The sequence below is a fragment of the Capricornis sumatraensis genome, chromosome 1 (genome assembly GCF_032405125.1).
Source record: "Capricornis sumatraensis isolate serow.1 chromosome 1, serow.2, whole genome shotgun sequence".
Lineage (NCBI taxonomy): Eukaryota > Metazoa > Chordata > Mammalia > Artiodactyla > Bovidae > Capricornis > Capricornis sumatraensis.
Genome location: NC_091069.1, coordinates 100,265,570 through 100,292,146, shown reverse-complemented (window position 1 = coordinate 100,292,146; position 26,577 = coordinate 100,265,570). Strand labels below are relative to the sequence as shown.

Here is a 26,577-nt window from a genome sequence, read left to right as displayed (position 1 = left end):
TCCTACTTCGTGAGAAGCTTCCAGAAGGAATCTGAGCTGGGCAGTAGAACCTCTTGTCTCATCCTGTCCCCATAAAAAGTCCACTCTGTGACCCTGGCTGTGTGGCTTGGAGCCCCGGGATGAACTGTTGGTTAGAGCAGCCTCCAGGCCACCTGTGCTCTGCCCACTGTTTCCAGAATAGAGTTGAAACAAAAATCACTTCATCTGGGGCTGTTTGTCCGGTCACAGATTTTTTTTTTTTTTAATGCTTTCAAATAAATACCCTCCTAATCCCTAACCAAGTCCTGCTGCCGAGCCCTACACACTGATTGGGGAGGAACTGCCCAGGTGAGTTTCAAAGGTGCAGGAGCAGTCTTTGCTGGAAGGGGTTCTAAGAAGCAGGTCCCAGTTCCTGAAAGAACTTGATGCCAGGAAGTAGGCTGTCCTCCCTGGGAGCCCAGCCTCCGCCCCCAGATTTGGATCTCACTGTGCTTCGGACTGAAATCCAGAAAGCAGTGTTTCAGAAGTGGCTGGTGCAGCTCCAAATAGGTCATCCTCAGCAAACATTCCACTCTGGGTTTTCCACAAACCACACGGCAGAGGGTGCAAGTTTCCCTGCCCTCATTTCACCTACTCCCCTCTAACCATGGGGCTTCCCAGGTGGCGCTAGTGATAAAGAACTTGCCTGCCAGTGCAGAAGACATAAGAGACGCAGGTTCGACCCCTGGGTTGGGAAGATCCCCTGGGGAAGGGCATGGCAACCTACTCCAGTGTTCTTTGCCTGGAGAATCCCATGAACAGAGGAGCCTGGTGAGCTCAGGTCCATGGAGCTGTAAAGAATTGGACACAACTGAAGCGACTTCTCAGGCACTCTGACCGCACAAAAAGATTTGAGATGCTGGAAGCAGAGGATGCTTTCCAGCTTTCGGCACTTGATATTGCTGTGTTCTGTGGGGTTTCTGTAGGTTGCCTCCTTTTCTGCCTTTGGGTTTGGGGATTTTCATTTGTTTGGTTTTTGGTTTTTCTCCTGAGCTGAACTAATTGAGACATCTCAGTGAAGGCAACCAGCCACCTGTCCACCAGACCTCACAGGTAGTGGAGATGTGCATTTCACACTAAAGGATAGCTTCCTGGAGGGAAGTCTGATCTCTCCGTCCCAGGCCCCCAAGAGTAAGAAACAGTATCCCTTCTATACCCACACAGAGATGTACAGCATCCTTCTCCGGAAAGATCAGTGCTGCCAGATTAGATTGCAAAGGAATCAAGTTCGCAATCAAGAACAAATTTTTACCCAAGGGCATCGTCCTGTGTGAGCATCTAATAAGATGGAATGGTGAGGAATGGTCAGAACCATTATCAGCCCTATCTCTCTGCTTATTTCAGCCCTGACTATAGGGAACTTTGTACGGGTTGTGCAATAATTGTGATTAAAACACACACAAGATATGCACTTGGAGGATGGGACGAGGGCCTGTTCACTTCCCCAAGCACCCGATGATCAGGCCAACCATCTGGGGGAGATCTTGTTTATACCCTCACAAGTTTCTGGCCCTGACAAATATTCATTTTAATTGATGAATACCAGGAGAGAGGAGAAACTCAATTAAGACTTGTATTTGCCCATCAGGGTGATTTTTTTTTTCAGCCCAGCACATTGCAGACCCCCGGCTCCCTCATGTGGCTCTCAGTCTTTCTCTGGTATCATTTTTCCACCTGCCAGACAGAACTGGCAGAAGAAAAAGAAGAAACCACGCATTACCCCCAGCAAGTTGGGTGGTGGTCCAGGCTAAAAAGCACACAGCATTGTTTGGCCGCTGCTCTGAGAGCCCAGTCCACTTTTCACAACACATCATGGGAAGGGTGTTGTGAGGAGAGACAGAGAGTCTGGAAAGAGCGAGTAATTAGCAGGAGAGGCTTTCTCATGAAAGTGCAGAAAAAAATTTTTCCCTCCACATTCTAACACTCCAGCCCTAACGTTGTGGATGTTCATCACAAATGAAACTTAGGGACCTCATTCTTCCTTTAACAAACCTCCTCATTGACTGTTTCATGTCTTCCTAGACACCTACCAGCTTTTTTTTTCCATTTGTTCCAAGAAGTGTGGGGAAAGCTATTTGTCACTCTGCCCGTGTACCTGTGGGCTTCCCTGGTGGCACAGTGGTAAAGAATCCACCTGCTGATGCAGGAGACACAAGAGACATGCATTCGATCCCTGGGTCGGGAAGATCCCCTGGAGAAGGGAATGGCAACCCACTCCAGTATTCTTGCCTGGGAAATCCCTTGGACAGAGGAGCCTGGTGGGCTGTACTCCATGGGGCTGCAAAGAGTCGTACACGACTGAGCAACTACACACGCACGTTTGTGTGCTATTGGGCTTCCCGGGTGGCTCAGATGGTAAAGAATCCACCTGCAATGTGGAAGACCCGGGTTCAGTCGCTGGGCTGGGAAGATCCTCTGGAGGAGGGCATGGCAACCCACTCCAGTATTCTTGCCTGGAAAATCCCATGGACAGAGGAGCCTAGAGGGCTACAGTCCATGAGGTCGCAAAGAGTTAGACACGACTGAGCAGCTAACACTTGTGGACTATTACTCTGTTTTCCTACAGCTACTGCAACTAAGTTATCGTTGGCAGCCCATCTCTGATCCAAATTCTCCACGGTGTGGTCCTGATGGCCGAACTGATGCTGAGGAGACAAGTTCCTCTTTCTCTCTTTCTTACTTGGCTGACCCTCCTTGTCACCCACTTCCTCCATCTTGCCCTTCAGAAGCAAGTTCTTGTCCCCCCCTGAGGTCTCCCTGCCCCCACAGCATCCTTATCTCCTTGTCATGACTGATTTGGGAGGCTCACCTCTGTCATCAGGCAGACTGGGAAGACAACCCCAGATGCCAAGACATCCTCATTCTTTTTTCTGTTAATTTTTTTATTTTTAATTGGAGGATAATTGCTTTACAATATTGAGTTGGTTTCTGTCATACACCAACATGAATCACCATAGGTATACATATGTCCCCTCCCCCTTGAACTCCCCCCCATCCCCCTTCCCATCCCACCCCTCTAGGCTGACACGAGGCACTGGGTTAGAGCTCCCTGTGTCATGCAGCAGTTCCCGCCGGCTGTCTGTTTTACAGATGGTGGTGCGTGTGTGTGGATGCTACTCTCTCAGCCCATCCCCTCCTCTCCTTCCCCGCCGTTTCCACAGGTCTCATCCCTAGTCTGCATCTCCACTGCTGCCCTGCAGGCAGGATCCTCCTTCTAGGCTCCATATATATGCACTAATATTGTCCTCCATTGACCCTTGGGGTTCTCCTGGTTTTGGAATCCTGAGAATTGGAGCCCAAGGAAAAATTCTTTCAGGATCTCTGAAATCAGAGACTTCAGTGCTGAACGATCCATGAGCAAAGAAGGGACTTGGTAACCCCTCGATCCTTTCAGCATCCTGCATCTCCCCAAGCATGAGGCCCATGACAGGTGCTTGGCTATTTTCCACAGAGCCGTGATGCCTGTGCGTGCTGGTTTGCAGCTATTTCTCACCCAGGCATCCTTCTGACCAGTGTTAATGCCTCAGAGGGCAGTGAGCCAGCCTGAGCACCCTGGAACCAGAACCGTGTCGTGGGCCAGCCTCCCACAGCCCAAGGCCACCAGCAGCAGCAGGCTGGGCTACGGAAGGGAAGCCAACCAGGAGTCTCAACGTCTGCACATTGGTTGCTGGTTAGGATCTGAAGGTCTCTTCCCAGACTGGACTTTAAGCTGTGGTGCAGTGTGAGGTGGAAGACCATCTCGAGAGAGAGTCACTGAGTAAACACGTGTGGGCAAGACTCCTGCTCAGAGCTGGAGACAGAACCAGCCCCACCCAAACCCCACCACTGCCCCAGTGCCCACTGTGGGGAAAGCTAGCTCTTCAGCTTTGGGTTTTTGATTAGAACACTTATTTTTTTGATACTATAGGAGTTATTTATTCACTATACACAGTACACGTTATTGTTTAGTTGCTAAGTTGTGTCCGACTCTCTTTGACCCCATGGACTGTAGCCCGCCAAGCTCCTTTGTCCTTGGGATTCTCCAGGCAAGAATACTGGAGTGGGTTGCCATTTCCTCCTCCAGGGGATCTTTCCAACCCAGGAATCGAACCCACATCTCTTGACTGGCAGATGGATTCTTTACCACAGAGCCAGCAAGGAAGCCCATACACAGAACATGTCCCCAGTAAAATGTACAGAAAATCACTAAAAAATATGATTTGGTGAACATGTTCTCAATTAGAGAACATACTGATACTAAATCAGTTGGGAATAGTTGTTTGCCTCAAAATAATCTAGTTATAGGGCCCAGAGTCTCCTTTATATCTGATGCAAAGTTCAGAGGGGCTTCCCTCCTAGCTCAGTTGGTAAAGAATCTGTCTGCAATGCAGGAGACCTGGGTTCAATTCCTGGGTGGGGAAGATCCCCTGGAGAAGGAAATGGCCGCCCACTCCAGTATTCTTGCCTGAAGAATCCCATGGACAGAGGAGTCTGCAGGCTACAATCCATGGCGTCGCAAGAGTCGGACATGACTTGGCAACTAAACCACCAAACCACCACGACCAAAGTACAGTACTGATTTTGGGGACACACACATCCTAATGTGTTGTACGAAGAGGCAGAGTTCACAATTAAATATGACTCTAGTATATTATGCAGGAGACCCGGGTTCGATCCCTGAGTCAGGAAGATCTTCTGGAGAAGGGAATGGCAATCCATTCCAGTATTCTTGCCTGGAGAATTCCATGGACAGAGCAGCCCGGTGGGCTACAGTTTGTGGGATCACAAAGAGTCAGACATGACTGACCAACTAACATTGCTACAACTGCTAGTATATTACAGTCCCCGCACACAATAAATCAGTTTGTTACAGATGAAAACAAATCATTCTTTGATAATTTGTGTTAATGGGATGCAAAGAAATACTGGATAATTTTAAATGCCAAATAACCACAAAATGACTTATCTTTGATAGTGTATTGGGTTTTATTATTACACAGGATATAAATGGGGTAAGATATTTTTGTGAATAATACATCTCAAACAAAACAACGAAAATGAGGCCACCCTGTAATGATTCACAGGATTGTACTCAGACCACTGTTGACTAACCCTGGGATGTGGAACAGGAATTAATCAGTTTCGTATCTGTTGTTGGTTAGTGCTGTGTGTTTGCTGGTGGCAGGGAAAGGAGAAGTCTGGAAAGGGACAGAAATCTAATAAGACAGGACTTTGCCTTCCTTGAGTGGTTAATCCTTCTGAGAGGCTCTCGAAGCCAATTGTAATTAGATCTATTTTTTCGTATGACTGAAGTTGAAACAACTAATTAAGTCCTTAATTAATGTTTTTCAACCACCTTGGGAAGTGCCAGAGAAGTTACTCTAAGTGATCCCTATTACTCAGAGGTCCCTGGGCACAGCTTCCTTTTGTTGACTCTAGAATATGTGAGAAAGCTCATGCTGGGAATACAAGTCATTTCAGAGGCAACCGACAAAACGTTGACAGTGTCTTCTTCCCCTTGGTTTCCCCCAAGGTTTTCTCCTTGCCCTCTGTTACAACTTTCAGTCTTCATTTATTTTCACCTTTGCTCAAGACTTCATCTGCTTAAGGCTTCTGGGGGTGGAAGCTTGTTTACAAAAGGAGTTTGTTCAGTTTCAAGCCCCTCTGTAAAATATCCAACTTATCAAGTGCAGACTCTGAGCAATCATGAGATGTCCCTCCTGGGGTGCATTTTCTTCTTTAAAGCCATCAAAGTGATAAGAGGACTGATAAAAACCACCTTGGGAGGCAGTCAGGCCAAGGGCAAGGCCTGCAAAACATCCACTTCTCTTCCACGATCCGAGGCTCTACCGCTCGAAGAAGTTATTGGGGGCTGGTGTTCACTACCCCTTCCTCTTCACAGTAAATCTCCCAGGGAGGTGCTTACTGACATGAATTTAGCAATCGAAAAGGTCACTCAGACTAGTTTGTGGTTTGTGTGTGTGCAGGCTATTGTCTGACTCTGCAACCCTATGAACTGCAGCTCACCAGGCTCCTCTGTCCATGGAATTCTCCAGGCGAGAATACTGGAGTGGGTTGCCATTTCCTACTCCAGGGGATCTTCCCAACCCAGGGATCAAACTATGTCTCCTGGCCCAGGCAGGCAGATTCCTTATCACTGCGCCACTGGGAAGACCAGGTCATGGCATAAAGATTTTCTCTTAAATTCTTGGGATGTCCTCAGATGTTCGTTTGGAAGGTCTTGCTATTCTGAAAGAGAAGAGAGGATTTTATTAGGTTTTTATCTGGCAGGCAGTGTCTCTAGATTCAGGCAGAGAGGATCTTCCACATCTGGGAAATTTTTAAACGTCTTTTTTTTAATGACACAGATGTTCACATCTGCAGACCCTTCCCTTGTGTGGACTTGTTTTCCTTTCCCTTGGTGACTTCCTTGGCCCACCCGAGAAATTAATCTGCAATGATCTAAGCCAGAGACCGACAGATGTAAATTCTCTCGGGCCCACTCTGTTTTGTTTTCCTCACTTTATATTCATGTTTGGAAACATTTATTAGTATTTATGCGAAGGCATTCAGAGACGATGTTTGGTAAAATGAGTGTGTTCCTGTTGGTGGGTAGCCGACCACTATAGATAGAAGACCCAGTATAGATGGATTCACTTAGAAACCTGTAAACATAGGAAACAAAACATGACTGGAAAGCCAGAGAGTCTTACCGATTTCATTTCAGAAAACAGTTTTCTGATGCTTTTTATGGTCTCAAATTGGAAAACATAGCTATGTCTTAATCTACAAGCTCAGAAATATGCATGATATAATCAACTACATTTTAAAAAGAAAGAAGTAATGTAGGTTACCTAGAATAATAATCCTCAACCCTGGCTGCATGTTAGTAAATTGGGGGAGGTTTTATTGTTTTTTTAAAGAAACATTTTAGGGACTTTCCCTGTCCATGGTTAAGATTTGACCTTCCAGTGCAGGGGTGCAGGTTTGATCCCTGGTTGGGGAACTAATATCCCACATGCCTCTTGACCAAAAAAAAAAAAAAAAAAAAGAAAATCTAAACATAAAACAGAAGCAATATTGTAACAAATTCAATAAAGACTTTAAGAAAATAAAGAAAAAAATTTATTTTTTTACTGACTTTTTAAGACCCAATTTTATTTTATTAAAAAAAAATTTTTGGCCACATGGTGTGCAGGATCTTAGTTCCTGATCAAACCTATGACCCCTGCATTGAAAGTGTGGGATCCTAACCGCTGGACCAGCAGGGTGGTCTCTGGGGAGACTTTATAAAGTGTTGCTGCCCAGGCTTCACCCTGAGTTTCTAAAGTAGCTGATCTGGGCTGGGGGCAATCATGTATCTAGTTCTGGGGAATCTGGAGAGAATTTCATGTACCTGATAGGTTGACATTTCTCCTTTTGAACTCTTTTTTTCCACCCACCAAACTCCACTGAAAATAACGAGAAGTTTTCTCTGGAAGGTAAAGCTATTTTTCACAGTCACCCTGAAGACAGGTGTTCTGCTCCTAGGGAAACGGCTACTGATGCCAAGTGGTACCACCTCTGGGCCTCTTGGGGGCCTGACCTCGGCATCATGGTGGGCGGGAGCCCAGAACAGCCCCCTCTCGGCCCTGTTAGAACCAGGACTTGAAGTCCCAGGACATGGGTGGAGGCCCTGCTGCACCATTTCAACTCTGAGTGAGCTCAGTTAATATACACAAGCCTCCTAGACCTTGGGTTCCTCATTTATAGTATAAGGAAAGCCAGCCTTCCCGGCCTGTGAGAACACATAAGACACAACGAATGGGTTTTGTCACCTGGGCAGTGAGTTCTGTTGTGGACACTGTGTAACTGGGGGGTGGCGGGTGGTCACTCTGAATCCTGAGCTATCTCCTCAGTCAAGTCCTGCAGCATCCTGGGCTCTGCGATGGTTCAGGGCACAAGCTCTTGAATCCCAGGTAGACCAACCCAGGGTCAAGACCCACTGGCTCCCCTGTAGTAGCAGTAGTACTGGTTACTTAGTCATGTCCAGCTCTTTGTGACTCAGCAGACTATAGCTCATGCTCAACCAGGCTCCTCTGTCCATGGGATTCTCCAGGCAAGAATCCTGGAGTGGGTAGCCATTCCCTTCTCCAGGGGATCTTCTCAACCCAGGGATCGAACCTGGGTGTCCTGCACTGCAGGCAGATTCTTCACCATCTGAGCCACCATACTTCCCTTGAGCCCGTCAGTATCAGAACACTGTCCAACGATGCAGCTCACCCTTAAGACACGAGCTGACGTGCGCGTCCAGACCCTCCTGGGGCCATCTGCTGGTCTGGCAGAGGCCTTTTTCCCAGCGCAGCAACCTCCGTGGCTGCAGGACTAGTGGCAGTGGGAGGCAGAGTTGTGTGGTGTTGTTTAGTCACTACGTCATGTCCGACTCTCTGCGACCCCATGCACAGTAGCCCGCCATGCTCCTCTGTCCATGGGATTCTCCAAGCAAGAATACTGGAGTGGGTTGCCATTTCCTCCTCCAGAGGGTCTTCCTGACCCAGGGATTGAACCCACATCTCCTGCAGTGGCAGGTGGATTCTTTACCACTGAACCACCGGGGAAGCCCTAGTTGTGCGTTGCTGACTCAAATTCCATCTCTGTCTGGCCTTGTGCCCGTTGCTTCCCAGTCTGAGCCTCAGGTTCCCATACAGTGGGGGTAAGAATAGCGCTTGACATCCCCAAGTTGCTGTGGGAATGAAACGGCTGATGGACCTGAGGCTGCTTGGTGGTGCCCAGGGGGCTGGCCCCACACCAGCTAGGGCTGACCTGTGTCTCCTCCCCTCCACCAGTGCCCAGCCCCTCTTGTAATGGCTTTGATGGCGCCCTTTCAAGGCCCTGCCGAGTGCCCTTGGGGAAAGAGGTCTGCTTCATCGCCACCGTTCGCCTGGCCACACCACAGTTCTTAAAGGCAAGTACCCAGAGAGAATTTATCTTGCGGAACAAGTACCCTCAAGTCACCTTGTGTGGCAGGTAATTCCTTGTCTTTCTGGGAAAGAAGATTTCAATGAGCTCATCACCGACTCTGAGAATGTTCAGTATCTGATTTCTGTACAGCAACAGCCCCACAAACTCTTTCCCCAAGCCTCAGTTTCCTAAAAATACCAGAGCAGGTAGCCATTCCCTTCTCCAGGGGATCTTCCTGACCCAGAGATCAAATCCGGGTCTCCTAGACTGCAGGCACAGTCTTTACCTGGAAAGTCCCTCTTTTGGACTTCATGGACTGTAGCCCGCCAGCATCCTCTGTCCATGGGATTCTCCAGGCAAGAATACTGGAGTGGGCAGCCATGCCCTCCTCGCGGGGATTTTGTTTGAAGGCAGTCAATCACTGGGGCAGAAAAGGGTCTTCCAAAACTCTGTAAACCTTCCTACTCTTCACATGTATGTTGACACCAATCAGCACACACGGAGGTAAAACCTGTCAGACAGATCTCCAGACTCTCATCTGTAATTTCTTTCCCTTGGATGGGGTGAATGTTGAGTTAAGTTACTCATTCAAATTCAGATGAAAAGCCATTTTCCTTGTGTTTACCACATGTCTAGATGATTGGAAGGGAGGGGTATGACATTTTGGCTCTCAGAACTTTTTCCCCAGCTCGTGAAATAAATTTAGCAGCCGCTAATACCGAAATTAGCTGCTGATGAGGAGTTTTGGTCCAATACAACTTGGAAACTTGCTCTAAGTGCTTTTAACTTCTGTTGCCGACCATGCATTCTTGACACCACTGGGGGTGGGGGTTGAGAATCTGGTACCCCAAGTCATATTTTTCCTCCCTTTCAATACAGGAAATGTGCATCGTTGACGAACCTTTAGAGGAATTCACTTCAAGGCATAGCTTGGAATGGAAATTTTTATTTCTGGATCACAGGTTTGTGAAAAGAAAAACACATTTGGGCTGGGTGCTTTTTCAAGCGCTTATTTCCAGGAGCCAGGCTCTCCCTGGGGGACAGAAATCAGACCTGGTCCTCTCTTGCGGTGGGGAAAATGCTTGTGGCCAAAGGGCTGGGCTCTCCCTCCACTGCATTCATCCCATCTGTGGATATGTCCTCGGTGTGGGTCAGAGCATCTCAGGAGAGCCACACAGCCCCGCTGGAGACATCTCTGGGACATCCCCGCCTGCCCCATCCCCACCCCACTCGGGACCCTCGCTAGTTCCCATTAAGCAAGCCAAGATGTGAAGGAAGCTCTCGTTTTATTTCCTTCAACACCCTTTCATCCCTTTAGACCAATCTTTTTTCTTTCTTGTGTTACATTTTTTCACAGTTGAAGAACTAACAATCTCCCCTTCCTGCCCTTTGATTTTTTTTTATGACACTTTAGAATTGGGCTGACTCCATGCATAGCTGTTTTTAATTATTCAGCAATAATAACATTTATGATCACTGGGGCCAGTTTAGGTCAAGGGAACCAAGTGTCTAATGCCAAAAAATGTGAGCACTTTGGAAAACACCTCCTCTCTTGTTTTGACCATTGCCAAATGGCTTTTTATGCGCTTATTATTGAGAAATGAGGCGCCTGGGTTGATCAAGAAGCATGCAAACTGCCCCTGCCCATTGGCCACTACAGGAAGCCCGCAAGGCTGATGAAGACCCCCCTACCAACTGTCCTTGCAGAGCCCCTCCTATCATAGGGTACCTGCCTTTTGAAGTCCTGGGAACCTCGGGCTACGACTACTACCACGTGGATGACCTGGAGCTCCTAGCTAGGTGCCACCAGCACCGTGAGTACCCCTGCCAACCCCCCAGCTCCCCTCCTGAGGACCTCCATTCTCTCCCTGCAGCCCTGACAGCGGGATTCGTAGGCTCTGCAAGTCGATGTATTACTTGGTTTCTTCTGAGGCCAAGAATTTTAACTTCTCTGAGATGACCAAGTTGCAGTCCTTGTTGGAGGTCCTTGTCTAGATTCCCCTGTGTTTTCTTTGCACCTGGAATTGACTTTGATCTGTGTGCTTCCTCCCCCAGCCCCTTCCCAGCTCCCCTCAGCTATGCAAACTATTTGATCTTTTTTTGCTTTTTAAGTAGTCTGATAACTATTAGTTATCTATTTGGGGGCTTTCTCTAGTTATGGCAAGCAGGGGCTACTCTCTAGTGGTACTCGGACTTCTCATTTCGGTGGCTTCTCTGGTTGCAGAGCGCAGGCTTCAGTAGTTGCGGCACAGGCTTCAGTAGCTGGGGCTCATGGAGCTTAATTGCCCCGTGGCATGTGGAATCTTCCCAGACCAGGGATCAAACCTGTGTCCCCTGCATTGGCAGGTAGATTCTTAACCACTGGACCACCAGGGAAGTCTTACAAATATTATTTTATTGGCAGATTCAGTGCATCCTTTTGTCACTTTGGTCTCCTGGTTAGGCTTTCTCTTGACCACTAGCGTGTAAAGAGGACCTAAAGTCCAGGCACTGAGACAGTGCACCCAGCTGCTCATCTTTTCTGGACCCGTGGTCCAGCTTTCTGCCCTGCCCAGGCCTAACCCAGCAGCATCTGTGTGTACCAGGTACCCCCAAGGAAGCCGCAACTTAACCATAGGAGGCCTGCGTGGTGGTCTGCCATGGAAGCCCCTGTGGCTGATCCTCTGTATAGAGCCATCCAGAGGCTGCTGGCTGTCAGGTCTGTTTGTGGTCCAGTTCTCCCAGCGTCTGGATGGTCTCTCACACAACTCCAAAGACAGCTCCAGCTGCAGCAGGATGGTGAGACCCAGGAAAACCAGGTTTTTTTGTTTTAATGCACACTTCTTCAACAGATTTATTTCTTTAAAGGAATGGATTTTGAAGAGAAAAAACATGGGGCAGAGAGGTATGGAATAGAAAATAAATACAAATGTAAGATGTTTTGCTAATTGGTTAATAACCACAAACTAGTACAGGGAATGCCCTGCACAAAACAACGATAAAGGTTCAAAGATGGATGTGTTCCCTGAGGCAAGGCTGAAGGCCACAGTCTCTGGAGTTTGGAATTTAGGCTGCAGCCCTTGTTTTCGGATGGATCACTGGCTGTGTGGCACAGTCCATGCTTTTAACCAGATTTGAACAGGAGAACGGCCACTTGGCCCAGGTAGGAGTAGATGAAGTGTTTGGTTTCGTGTGTCACGTGACTACCGAAGTTCCTCCCCACGATGCCAGGTGGGGTTGTGCTTCTTGTCAAACTCCTTCTTGATATGGGTCGCAATGTCCTTCTTTATATTATATTTCTCCAATGCCTGAGTAGCACACACCAGCAAGTCCTGTTGCATCTCCTCCAACACATCAGCATTCTTGATCGTAGCCTTTTGGTCACACATGGTTACCAAGGAGCAGGGGCTGGCCGACTGCAACGGTCTCCTAGGGGAGGGGCTCGTGACGCTCACGCCCACATAGAGAGGCAGTCGCTACCAAAGCTGTGGCACATCTCAAAAACCAGGGCTGCTTCTCTTTTTTTTTACTTTATAATATTGTGTTGGTTTTGCCGTGCACTGACATGAATCCGCCACGGGTGTACATGTGTTCCCCATCCTGAAGCCCCCACCCACCTCCCTCCCCATCCCATCCCTCTGGGTCAACCCAGTGTACCAGCCCCAAGCACTCTGTATCATGCATCAAACCTGGGCTGGCAATTCATTTCACATGTGATAATGTACATGTTTCAGTGCCATTCTCCCAAATCATCCCGCCCTCACCCTCTCCCACAGAGTCCAAAAGACTGTTCTATACATCTGTGTCTCTTTTGCTGTCTCACATACAGGGTTATCATTACCATCTTTCTAAATTCCATATATATGCGTTAGTATACTGTATTGGTGTTTTTCTTTCTGGCTTACTTCACTGTATAATGGGCTCCAGTTTCATCCACCTCATTAGAACTGATTCAAATGTATTCTTTTTAATGGCTGGGTAATACTCCATTGTGTATATGTACCACAGCTTTCTTATCCATTCATCTGCTGATGGACATCTAGGTTGTTTCCATGTCCTGGCTATTATAAACAGTGCTGCGATGAACATTGGGGTACACGTGTCTCTTTCAATTCTGGTTTCCTCTGTGTGTATGACTAGCAGTGGGATTGCTGGGTCAGAAGGCAGTTCTATTTCCAGTTTTTTAAGGAATCTCCACACTGTTCTCCATAGTGGCTGTACTAGCTTTCATTCCCACCAACAGTGTAAGAGTGTTCCCTTTTCTCCACACCCTCTCCAGCATTTATTGCTTGCAGACTTTTGGATCGCAGCCATTCTGACGGGCGTGAAATGGTACCTCATTGTGGTTTTGATTTACATCTCTCTGATAATGAGTGATGTTGAGCATCTTTTCATGTGTTTGTAAGCCATCTGTATGTCTTCTTTGGAGAAATGTCTGTTTAGTTCTTTGGTCCACTTTTTGATTGGGTCATTTATTTTTCTGGAATTGAGCTGCAGGAGTTGCTTGTATATCTTTGAGATTAATTCTTTGTCCGTTGCTTCATTTGCTATTATTTTCTCCCATTCAGAAGGCTGTCTTTTCACGTTGCTTATAGTTTCCTTCGTTGTGCAAAAGCTTTTAATTTTAATTAGGTCCCATTTGTTTGTTTTTGCTTTTATTTCCAATATTCTGGGAGGTAGGTCATAGAGGATCCTGCTGTGATTTATGTCGGAGAGTGTTTTGCCTATGTTCTCCTCTAAGAGTTTTATAGTTTCTGGTCTTACGTTTAGATCTTTAATCCATTTTGCGTTTATTTTTGTGTGTGGTGTTCGAAAGTGATCTAGTTTCATTCTTTTACAAGTGGTTGACCAGTTTTCCCAGCACCACTTGTTAAAGAGATTGTCTTTACTCCATTATATATTCTTACCTCCTTTGTCGAAGATAAGTTGTCCATAGGTGTGTGGATTTGTCTCTGGGCTTTCTATTTTGTTCCATTGATCTATATTTCTGTCTTTGTGCCAGTACCATACTGTCTTGATGACTGTGGCTTTGTAGTAGAGCCTGAAGTCAGGCAGGTTGATTCCTCCAATTCCATTCTTCTTTCTCAAGATTGCTTTGGCTATTCAAGGTTTTTTGTATTTCCATACAAATTGTGAAATTACTTGTTATAGTTCTCAGAAAAATACCATTGGTAGCTTGATAGGGATTGAATGGAATCTATAGATTGCTTTGGGTAGTATACTCATTTTCCGTATATTGATTCTTCCAATCCATGAACACGGTATATTTCTCCATCTATTAGTGTCCTCTTTGATTTCTTTCACCAGTATTTTATAGTTTTCTATATATAGGTCTTTCGTTTCTTTAGGTAGATATATTCCTAAGTATTTTATTATTTTCATTGCAATGGTGAATGGAATTGTTTCCTTAATTAAACTCCCAGTTGAAGAATCTGCCCAGATTTAAGGCTCTCTTAAGCTTTTGAGCATTTGGGGAAGCAAGAGGATCATCCCTCCATTGTTTCAGAATTCATGACCATTTCCTGTGATCTTTTTTTTTTAATTTGTTTCTCAATTGGAGGGAGATTGCTTTACAATGTTGTTGTGTTGATTTCTGCTGTACAGCAACTCAAATCAGCCGTAGTTATCTACATGTCCCCTCCCTCTTGAGCCTCCCTCCCCGCCCCCATCCCACTCCTCTAGGTCATCACAGAGCACCGAGCTGGGCTCCCTGTGTTATGTAGCAACTTCCTATCAGCTCTCTACTTTACACATGGTGGTTGTGGTCACTTAAGAGCCATCACTACTAGGGAAATGACTGCTGTGTGGCACTGTCATTTTGAAAGCTGGTGTTGTTAAAAGTGACTGTGGGAGGAAAGGGTCCTTGTGTCCTAACACTGGTTATTCGCCGACTCTGTCTTCCACTCACAGTGATGCAGTTTGGCAAAGGGAAGTCGTGCTGCTACAGGTTTCTGACCAAAGGCCAGCAGTGGATTTGGCTCCAGACCCACTACTACATCACCTACCACCAGTGGAACTCCAAGCCCGAGTTCATCGTGTGCACACACTCGGTGGTCAGGTGCGGGCCAGGGGCTAGGAGGGTGGGTGGGCTGGGGGCTGGGAGGGTGGGCAGATGGCTTAAGGGTCCCTAGCAGGTGGCTCAGAGCCCCAGTATCCTCAGGGGTCCCCAGTTCTGAGGAGTGAGCCCGGGCCTGAGTTCTGCAGCAGGACTCTGCTCACAGTGAGCAGACTAATCCCCAGAAGCCAGCTCCTTCCTAGCCCACACCCAGCCCTGGCCTCCCAGGGCTGAGACTTCCTCCCAGGGCCCCACCAGGCCCCTCTGACAGCCTCACTGAGCTCTTCCAGGCAGCCAGGATGTTCCTCCGTAAATTACTGCTTCAGTGACCTACTTACATATTTTCCCTCATCTCCATCCGGCCCCCAGCCTTCCCTTGTCGCTGGTAGGAAAAGAAAATTAAAATTTTGTCTCTGAATAACTCAGAGACATAGTCCCTCCCCCCGCCCCTTTTTTTGAATGCCTCAAAAACTACTGGTGGCAACCAAGGCAGGGTGGTACAAGAGCCAGAGGGTTCCTGGTAGATCCCTGACCTCAGGGAGAGGATATCTGCCCCCGCCCCATGTGGGTGGCAGGGCTTCCAAGGGAGGAAGCAGATCCAGTGTTTCCTAGACACTGCCTGTGTAGTGTCACAGTTCCCAAAGGTAAAGGGGAAGTGCCGTTTGGGTTTTTTTCCCCAAGTACAAAAGTTTTAAGAACATAAATTAGTTTTAAGCTGGTCTAGAGGAGAGCTTTTGAGGAGAGCAACGAAAGAAAGGTTAGAAGGATCATATTCTGTATAGGTATCAATACAGAACAGATAGATGATAGATAACAGATATATGATAGATCAAGAGATACATATACATACCTCTTGTTATGTACATGTACATAAGCAATGGATGATTGCCAGCAGATAACGGGTAGTTAGGTAAATGGATGGGGCAATAGATGATAGATAGGTGAATAGGTAGAGAGTTAATTGATAGACAGTTGATGGTTGGTTGATTGATAGATAGGTAATAGATGGATGGATAGATACTATCCATATACACATGCTTATCTATTGGATCGGGCAAAACGTTCACTTTGTTTTTTCCGTAAGATCTCTAGAAACCTGAACGAACTTTTTGGCCAAGGCAATACACACACGCTCACACACACGTAAATCCCTCCTGTTTAGTAAGTGAGAAAAGAGGAAGGATAAGAAATGCAGGTGTTTCTTGGCCAGTGACCCTGATTATCACGTACATGCCCACCCCCAGGGACCTGACCCTGACTTCCCAGCCCACCCCTGGGCACGTCAGCAGCCAGTGTTTTCTGATTCCACGTCCAGCCTCCACACCCCACCCCCAACTGCCTGGACCTTTGCCAGGGGGTCCTTTTGTCCCCAGGTAAGACAACATCGTCAACACCTTGCTCCTCAGAGTCTGATTTCCGGTCCATCTTCTCAGATCCCAGAATGAGATTCTCAAAGAAAGTAGGGAGCAACCAAGAGAGAAATGAGGCCACAGGTGTCCCCGAGGCCCAGGAGCCACCACCGCTCCCCAAGGCCCCATACCCAGCCCACAGCTCTATAATCGATGCAAAAGCCACAGCTGGGCCCCTCAGCCATCACCACTCTGAGCTGATTTCCCCACGCCATTCAAAAAGTGGGTCCATAGACTAATTGGCCATCTGGGTCTGGCTAGTTCTAGGTTTGGTCAAAAGAAAACTTCTGGAAGTTTCATAGTCTGTAATCGTAGTCTGTAATTACTAAAAAAAAAAACAAAGTTTATATATCACTTCCTCCTGTGCATAGTCCAAACTGAGTAGGTCTCCAGAAAGTCTTCTAATTATTTGAAGGCTGAGGCTCATCATATTAATGAAAATAGGCTTCTAAAGACAATTGTGTGTGGGGGTTTCTGGGTGGGATGGGTCAAGATCAGTCAAAAGAGAAAAGAACAAAAATAACAAAAGAAAATGTAGGCAACAACATCCTGGAAAGGAAAATGTTCTTCTTTATGTGTTTTTAAAAAATTTTATGATTGTTTTTTTCTTTGGCCGTGCCCCACAGCTTGTGGGGTCCATTCTCTTCTCCAGGGGATCTTCCCAACCCAAGGATCGAACTCATGTCTCCCACATTGCAGCCAGATTCTCTACCATCTGAGCCACCAGGGAAGCTCTTTAGTTCCCTGAAGTGAAGTCGCTTAGTTGTGTCTGACTCTTTGTGACCCCATGGACTGTAGCCTACCAGGCTTATCCATCCATGGGATTCTCCAGGCAATACTGGAGTAGGTTGCCATTGCCTTCTCCAGGAGATCCTCCCATCCCAGGGACTGAACCCATGGATCTCCCACATTGTAGGCAGATGCTTTACCATCTGAGCCACCAGGGAAGTTCCCTGACCAGGGATCAAACCCAGGCCCCCTGAAGTGGAAGCATGAAGTCCCAGCCCCTGGATCACAAGGCAAGTCCCAGAAAGGAAGTCACTCTGAATGTCATAGTAGAAGTGACTCCTGTGGAATGTAGGCCCAGAGAGAAACCCCATCCCCAAACAAGTAACTGGGCCAGGCTTGCTAGTGGCTGCCCTGGGAGAGGGTGTCACACAGCCCTCTTTGCTGGTGTCATCCCGGGACATACCCCTTCCAGCTGTGGTCTCTTGATTTCCTGAGCAGTTACGCCGAGGTCCGGGTGGAGAGGAGGCAGGAATTGGCGCTGGAGGACCCGCTGCTGGAGACCGTCCACCCTTCAGCACTGAAGGTAATCTGATCCCCAGCAGAGGAGGAAGGCAAAGTTTGGCTGAGTAGAATCTTTCATGAGTTGTGATCATAAAAATAGTAATACCTGAAGCAGCAGGTCATGTTTTTTGAGCTCTTGCTATGTTCCCAGTACTCGTCAATGTAATTTGGGGGGTATTTGCTTACTTGCCCCTCATTGAGGTTCCTGCAAGGTGGGCACTGTCACTGTCCTTCAGGTGAGACTGAGCGTACTATGGATGCAGATAACGTATCTGAGGTCATGGAGACTGGGAACTCACAGAGCTGTGCAGGAAAACAGCCTCTCAACTCAAAGCAGGGTTTGGTGACCTTCCAGCCTTAAAAGAATGACTGTGCAGGCAAACCTCGGAGATACTGCAGGTTCCAGACCACCACAGTAAAGTGAATATCACCACCAAGCAAATCACATCACTTTTTTTTGGTTTCCTAGTGGATATGAAAGATATGTTGACCCTATTCTGTAGTCTATTAAGTGTGCAAGTGAAAGTGTTAGTTCCTCAGTCATGTCTGACTCTGTGAACCCATAGACTATAGCTCACGAGGCTCCTCTGTCCATGGAATTCTCCAGGCAAGAACACTGGAGTGGGTTGCCATTCCCTCCTCCAGAGGATCATCCCAACCCAGAGATCGAACCCAGGTCTCCTGCATTGCAGGCAGATTCTCTATTGTCTGAGCCAACAGGGAAGCCCAGTTGTTTTCTTTTTTTAAACGGCATACCTTAATTTTAAAAATCTTTACTGCTTAAAAAATGGTAAGCAGCATCTAACAAGACAGGAATGCCGTGAACCTTCAATTTGTAAAAAATCACACTCTCCAAGAAGTGTGATAAAGGGAAACACAATAAAACAATGTCTGCCTGTAGGTGAGTCCACTTTGTGTCTCTGCCACAGATGAAAAGCGGGGGGTTATTCCATCATCCCATCGAGGTGGGGCACAGTCTGTGCGTCCTGTCCTCCCCTTAGGCCAAGTGCTGTACCTGCCCTCAAAAAGAGCACCCCACAAGCTCATTGCCCCTCACACTCCCGCTATGGTACCACTGGTGGGGTGTACTGGCTGCTTCTGTGTCTGGGGGTCTGAGCTGACATCCTATTTGGAGCCACCTTGGTGTCAGGGAGCCCTTAGAGGAATGGAGAGGTGTTTCTCTTCACAAAACCCAGACCTCTTTCCTCTCCAGCCTGAGTCCTTGGCACCCTCTGGCCAGGCAGCCCTCATCACCGACAACTCGACAGAAACTCATAAGCAGATCAGAACCCTGTTTCTCAAAGGTCATTCTTCAAGCAGACATATATGTTGGGAGGAAAAAAGAGAGAAAGCAAGAAAGGGAATGTTGTATTTCATCAAAGCTAAGAAGTCATCGATTGTAAGATCTCTCTCTATCTCCACTAGGAAAGAGAGAGAGCTGCCCATCTGTGAAGTCAAGATTTCTTATTGTGAGTTGAAGGACATATCCCAATTTCATTTTATGCCAAAACGTGGGAAGGAAGTTCATCTTGATGAAACACAGTTCAAGTTCCAACCAGCCCATGACCTAGAATCTAGTCTCTGGCTAGAAACTGACACAACAGCACTGGTCAGTTTATCTTTTCTATGTACTGGGAAACAAAGAAAAAAATTTAATGTGATTTGCTTTATTGTGATACTCACTTTAGTGCAGTCAGTGGACCATCGACGCATCTCTGGTCCATTAAGAACTGAGTTAGGAAGAGGAAGAGATCCCCTTTAGAGACCAGAATGCATTTGCACCTTTGCTGAGCCGCTCTCACTGGCAGGCAAAGTGCTGCTGCGTTGTGCGGTGATTCCTCACCAGCACCGTGGTACAACACCTCTGTCATTGTCCATGGACGTGTTTATTACCCAGCTCTGTCACATGAAGGCATCATATGTCATGCCCAAGGCTGGAATTAAGCTGTTCATAGGCAGGTGTTCGACACATCATACATCACAGCTGAAGATCAGGCATACGGTGTGTCATCCAGCCAGAAATTCATTATTGAGGTTTCTGATCTTTGGGGAATATTAGAGCTCAGTGAAAGTTCTCGTCAACATGTACTTATGTATAAACACACAGAAGACTCTTGAGAGTCCCTTAGATAGCAAGGAAATCAAACCAGTCAATCCTAAAGGAAATGAACCCTGAATATTCATTGGAAGGACTGACGCTGAAGCTCCAATACTTTGGCCACCTGATGCGAAGAGCTGATTCATTGGAAAAGACCCTGATGCTGGGAAAGATTGAAGGCAGGAGGAAAAGGGATCAACAGAGGATGAGATGATTGGATGATATCATCAACTCAATGGACATGAGTTGGAGCAAACTCCAAAAGATGGTGAAGGACAGGGAAGCCTGGCATGCTGCTGTCTGCAGGGTCACAAAGAGCTGGACATGACTGAGCGACTGAACAACACACACACAAATACCATCTCAGGCTGTCAGATTCAGAAGTCCCTTTTAAAGTCACAGCTCCAGGACTGAGCTTTTCAAACTCTTAGCGGTAATGGACCATTTGGATTTTTAATTTCAAGTCTGTCACTGACGGATGGTCTATAAAATGCAGATTCCCCTGCTTGTGTGTGATGTACGGCAGATGGCTAGAAAAGTTTTTCAGCTCTTTCTCTCACTTCCTGCATTTACTTGTCTGCTGACCAGGCACACACAATTCGCCTGGGACCCCACTCTAAAAGGTGTGATTTGGGAGAAGGAAATGGCAACCCACTCCAGTACTCTTGCCTGGAAAATCCCATGGACAGAGAAGCCTGCTAGACTACAGTCCATGGGATCGCAAAGAGTTGGACACGACTGAGCAACTTCACTTTCTTTCTTTCTGCTTATCTGGTCACGTAAGACCCAGTTACATAGGTTGCGAGAGCTGGACTGTGACGAAGGCAGAGCGCCGAAGAATTGATGCCTTCAAACTGTGGGGCTGGAGAGGACTCTTGAGAGTCCCTTTCACAGCAAGGAAATCAAATCAGTCAATCTTAAAGGAAATCATCCCTGAATAATCATTGGAAGACCTGATGCTGAAGCTGAAACTCCAGTATTTTGGTCACCTGATGCAAAGAACTGACTCATTGGGAAAGACCCTGATGCTAGGAAAGATTGAGAGCAGAAAGAGAAGAGGGTGCCAGAGGATGCGATGGCTGGATAGCATCACTGATGCAATGGACATGAACTTGGGAAAACCCCAGGAGATGGTGAGGGTCAGGGAAGCCTGGTGTGTGCGGTCCATGGGATCACAAAGAGATGGACATGACTGAACAACAACTTCTTGCCTGGAGAATCCCATGGACAGAGGAGTCTGGTGGGCTACAGTCTATTGGGTCACAAAGAGTCAGACACAGCTGAAGCAACTTAGCTTGCACGCATGCCATGACCAAGCAGTAGGGTCTGAAAATATACACTGAGCCCAGCAAACCCAGACACACCCTGCGATTCTGTTTTGCACAAAGGCCTTTATGGCTGGTAGCAATCATTTCAGGCCTGTTTGGGCACACTCAGGGTCCACCCGCACTGGAGGCCCAACACAAAGGATAGAACTGTCATGTAGACTTAGACACAGGGATTTAAGACCTGAGACCAGGGACACCAGCCTGTCCAGGCAGCCCAGGAATCCCACCATCCTTCTGAGAATAGGAAGGAGCTTGGCTGAGGAGAGTAATCATTATGTTTCTTCTTTAGCTTAAAAATCACTACAGTCATCTTCTTAGGCTTATGACCCAGGTGGCATTAGTGGTAAAGAACCCACCTGCCAGTGTAGGAGATGTGGGTTCGATCCCTGGGTCAGGAAGATCCCCTGGAGGAGGGCAGGGCAACCCACTCCAGTGGGCCCCTGGAGAATCCCACAGACAGAGGCGCCTGGCGGGCTACAGTCCTTGGGGTTCCAAAGAGTCGAACACGACTGAAACGACTTAGCACACGTGCATGAGTGACACCTGAGCCAATGCAGGACAGAACGGTGGTTCCTCAGGGTTGGAAAGTCACAGTTGCTTTCTCTTCATGCCATGCTCTTGAGGCAGAGGCACCCTGAGGGCCCAGCAACAGTTAGGATCCAGGGGTCAAGAATTGGAGACCTTTGCCCCTTGTCCTCGGGTGCCTTGAGGCTGCAGAGGAAGAGTAGTGGGGAGACGGTGTCCAGAACTGTCCAAAGGCATTTGCCTGATTGGAGTATTTATTTTTTATTTTTTTAATATTTGTTTATTTGGCTGCATCAGGTCTTGGTTGTAGCACCTTCGTTGTGGGATCTTTATTGCAGGCTTCTCTAGTTGCAGAGCTCAGGCTTCTCTCTCTAGTTGGGGTGCACAGGCTTAGTTTCCCCAAAGTATGTGGGATCTTAATTCCCCATGCAGGGATGGAACCCATGTCCCCTGCATTGGAAGGCAGATTCTCAACCACTGGACCACCAGGGAAGTCCCAGAGTATTTTTCTTTCTTTAGATTTTTTTTTTAATGTGGACCATTTTTGAAGTCTTTATTGAACTTGTTACAGTATTGTTTCTGTTTTATGTTTTGGTTTTTTGACTGGGAGACATGTGGTATTCTAGCTCGTGAGGCGTGTGAGCAGGGATTGAACCTGTGCCCCTGCATTGCATTGGAGGGCGAAGTCCTAACTGAATTTCCAGGGAAGTCCCTCATTGGAGTATGAGTAACCCAGTCCCACCAGTAACCTTATTTCTAGAATCTCCCTCTCCACCGCGCTTCTGGGAAAGCCAAGATTCTGGGCATGAGGTGACAATTTTAAGAAAAAACAAAATGCCAGGTCAATTATGAAAATCTAAAATATCAAAATAGAAGGCAAGAAAGTGTAATCAATACTGCTTACAGGCTGAAAAATAACCTGAAACTCAGTTGCTCAGTCATGTCCTACTCTTCGCAACCTCATGGACTGTAGCCCACCAGGCTCCTCTGTCCATGGGATTCTCCAGGCAAGAATACTTGAGCAGGTTGCCATGCCCTCTTCCAGGGCATCTTCCCAACCCAGGGTTTGAACCCAGGTCTTCCGCACTGCAGGCAGATTCTTTACCATCTGAGCCACCAGGGAAGCTACCAGGCCCTCAAAGATGCTAGATTATATATTCGTATAAATAGTCCACCTGAATGTCTGTGGAATTCTCTCCAAGCAGTTACAGTATTTCTCTCAGTACTCTTCAAGCTTTCCTGCATATTTAGAGGGCAACTAAAGTAACATAGTTCATTGCCACAGTCTTGATGCTGAAACATGGACTCTGTGTGTGTGTGTGTATGTGTGTGTTTCAGGACAAGGGCTCCAGCCTGGAACCTCAGCAGCACTTTAATGCACTTGACATGGGCACCTCAGGCCTTAACACCAGTCACTCACCGTCGGCCTCCTCAAGAAGTTCCCACAAATCCTCGCGCACAGCCATGTCAGAGCCCACCTGTAAGTGTGACTCTGCAGAGGGCAGGGCGATTGGGAGCGTACACAGAGTCCCACGAGGGACCCCACATTCAAGGAGAAGCCGGGCAGTCCATGGCATGAAGCTAAAGTCGCCATCTGGTCCCCACTCCTTGCTTTCTTTCCCTCTAGCTTCCTCCCCCACCCTGCCCCACCCCGCTCCATGCTCTGGTTCCTCCGCTGCCCCACGAAGCCGACATTCAGTGGGCGTCACACGGGCCTGGTGAGCTGTGTGGTCAGGCAGGCGGCTGAACCTCGTGGTGCACCTAAAGCTTGTGGGGCTCTGCTGTCACCCACTGTGCCCCCACTGAGGCTGGAAGCTGGCAGAACTTCCGGGCCTCTCGGAACCACCCGCACTCCTGCTAGGCTCCCTTCGTCAGATTCCAAACAGGCCCATGTTTCATGCACACTATGGTCACCCTCCCCCTCTTTTTAAAATTTTTACCTATTTATTTATTTGTGGCTGTGCTGGGTCTTCATTGCCATGTGCAGGCTTTCTCTAGCTGCGGCCAGCGGAAACTCCTCTCCAGCTGCGGCGCGCGGGCTTCTCACTGTGGTGGCTTCTATTGTTGCAGGGCACGGGCTTTAGGGCTCACGGGCTTCCATAGCTGCAGCACGTGAGCCCAGAGGCTGTGGCGCACGGGTATAGTTGCCCCGCAGCATGTGGAATCGTCCCAGACCAGGGATGGAACTCGTGTCCCCTGCCTTGGCAGGTGGATTCTTAACCACTGGACCACTAGGGAAGTTCTCTCACCCTCTTTTGATGAGAGAGCTGTTAAGTGTGTGCAAGTCTGCAAGGTGCCATGTTTTCTTGCAGCCACTCCAAGCAAGCTGAGGGCAGAGGCCAGCACCCCGGCTTTGCCCAGATCGGCCCAAGAGCTCCCAGTGCCAGGACTCAGCCAGGCAGCCACGATGCCGGTATGTGTGTGACCCCAAACTTTCCCCCTAGACTGCGCCACAGCACTGCAGGGGCCTGCCAGGCCACAGGACTGCGGGCGGTATCTTCCTAGAGAACGCGCTGTACTTAGAGATGGTGGGTGGCAGGCGGGGGTAGGAAGCTAAGTAGCTTAATTGGCAACTAATTTGAAACACTCTGATCCCAAAATTAACATGGATGTATATCTCAAAATCCAAAGGCGTTTTAAAGCTTGAAACTTCAAACCTGGGGGGGTCCCATCCACAGAGCCTCTGGGGGTACATGATCAGGACCTTCCCATTTTGGACCCTCATTCCCAGTGAAAATGTCTGAGAAGCTTGATGTCAACCAAAATGTCCCTTGGCATATACTGGGTTGGCCAAAAAATTTGTTTGGGTTTTTCCACTCCATCTTATGCAAAAGCCAAATGAACTTATTGGTCAACCCAGAATCAGGCAGCATCCTTCATATATGCCAGGCCTCTCCAGGACTCATTGGAAAAGACCCTGATGCTGGGAAAGATTGAGGGCAGGAGGAGAAGCAGATGACAGACGATGAGATGGTTGGATTGCATCACCGACTCAGTTGACGTGAGTTTGAGCAAACTCCCGGAGATGGTGAAAGACAGGGAAAGCTGCAGTCCAGGAGTCCCAAAGAGTCAGACATGACTGAGTGACTGAACAACCACAACTCCAGGATGTCAGGGAACGTGGCCTCCTGGAAGGCACACTGGCTGGATGCAGGGTCACTGTGTACGTGCCATACTCCAGTGATCCAGCACAAGCTGCCAACCGCACAAAACTCAGTGGCGTAAAGCTACCAGGATTTTCCATGTTCACGGATTCTGAGTCAGGAATTCAGAAAGGGCACAGTGGGAGTGACTCCTCTCTGCTGCCTGGTGTTGGAGGTCTCCCCATTCGGGGCTGGGAGGTGCATCCCCAGCTGAAGGTGGGCTCAGCCGAGAGCATCTTCTGTTGACCTGCATAGACGTCTCCATGCCATCCTCCCAGCAAGGCTCCTGTTCCAAGAGGAAGACTCTGGAGAGGGACCTCCCATGAGAGCCAAACAAGCCATGTGGCTTTCCGTGCCGTCCCCTTCAAGTCCCAACACATTACCTCCACCGTCCCTCTCGGTCAAAGCAGTCACAAGCTCACTCATGGAGCGGGACTCAGACCTTGCTTGGAGGGGGGACGTGTCCCCAGATTTAACGGCCACGTTCAGATAGTTGCCAAGTATCTTCTTCCCATCCCTGGCTGACATTTTGGAGATGGGAGTGAAGTCACTGGGCTTTCCCGGTGGCTCAGCAGTAAAGAATCCCCCTGCAATGCAGGAGTCACAGGAGACCTGAGTTCAATCCCTGGGTTGGGAAGATCCCCTGGAAGAGGGCATAGCAACCCACTCCAGTATTCTTGCTTGGGAAATCCCATGGACAGAGGAGCCTGGCAGGCTACAGCCCATGGGGTCACAAAGAGTCAGACACGACTGAGCAACTGAGCATGTATTAGGGGCCAAAAAACGTGAGACTCTACCCTCTGAGCTCCTGGTCCTTGGAGACCACCTCTTTTCTTGAATACCTCTAAACCTTTCTTCATGGGCTTCCCAGGTAGTCAGTGGTAAAGAACCCACCTGCCAATGCAGCAGACACAGGTTCAGTCCCTGGACTGGGAAGATCCCCTGGAAGAGGGAATGGCTACCCACTCCAGGGTTCTTGCCTGTTAAATCCCATGGACAGAGGAGCCTGGCTGACTACAGTCCATGGGATCACAAAAAAGAAACAACTTAGCAACTAAACAACAAACCTTTCTTCTGAAGTGCTCCTCAAATTTTCTACTTCTTCAGGAATACTGAAAATATAGTGTGCACAGTGAAGCGAAAAGGCTTGGACTCATGCCACCTGCTTCAAATATCACTCAGTTCATCCATTTAGTAGCTGTGTGACTCTCAGTAAGTTAACTAGCCTGTGTCTAGGTTTGGGAATAATCATAATACCTTCTAGCTTGAGAATTGAGTGAGTTAACACATCAAAGGCGCCTGGCAATAGTACCAGGTGGTGGCAGAGACTCTATAAATGGGCCACAGGTAGAAATAGTAACAGATGAGGAAGCTGAAACCCAGAGAGGTGGGCAGAAGAGCTATTTGGACTCAGGGCATCCAGTTCCAAGCCTGGCTTTCTAGCCACTGTACGAAACTGCTCTTCTGACAGCTGAGGGTGGCAGGGTTCCTCCACCCAATTGAGCAATGGAACACTATTGGGAGACTCAGAAGCAGCCCCTAGGACTCTCATTCAAAACAAGGCCTCCTGCTGCTCTGGCCCCAGTGCTGTCCTAGGGACAATTTGCCACTGGAGGTGCTTTTCATAGCCCCCAGGGCCTGGGGCAATGATGGAGTAGCTTCAGAAGAATCTTTTTACTTTTAAAAATCCTCAAGAGCTTCATGAAGCTGAGGGTTGCGTTTCTCATTTCTACACACTGTTCCCTGCCCCAATTCTAGTCCCCACCCGCCACGGCCCCCTGCCCACAAAGTCTGGGCAAGGCAGTGATAGAAA

The 26,577-nt window shown here is 48.0% G+C and overlaps 1 protein-coding gene and 1 pseudogene across 1 annotated transcript in view; one reads left to right on the top strand and one right to left on the bottom strand.

The window, feature by feature from the left end:
• The window catches only part of NPAS2 (neuronal PAS domain protein 2), a 152,658-nt gene that overhangs the window by 99,318 nt on the left and 26,763 nt on the right, over window positions 1-26,577 (top strand). The window contains exons 8-14 of the mRNA XM_068967324.1: window positions 8,823-8,941; window positions 9,817-9,899; window positions 10,645-10,751; window positions 14,827-14,974; window positions 17,608-17,692; window positions 22,960-23,101; window positions 23,934-24,034. Coding sequence (XP_068823425.1) covers window positions 8,823-8,941; window positions 9,817-9,899; window positions 10,645-10,751; window positions 14,827-14,974; window positions 17,608-17,692; window positions 22,960-23,101; window positions 23,934-24,034 — 785 coding nt within the window. The remainder of the gene's footprint in view (window positions 1-8,822; window positions 8,942-9,816; window positions 9,900-10,644; window positions 10,752-14,826; window positions 14,975-17,607; window positions 17,693-22,959; window positions 23,102-23,933; window positions 24,035-26,577) is intronic.
• On the bottom strand, window positions 12,041-12,305 carry LOC138085518 (dynein light chain 1, cytoplasmic-like; annotated as a pseudogene).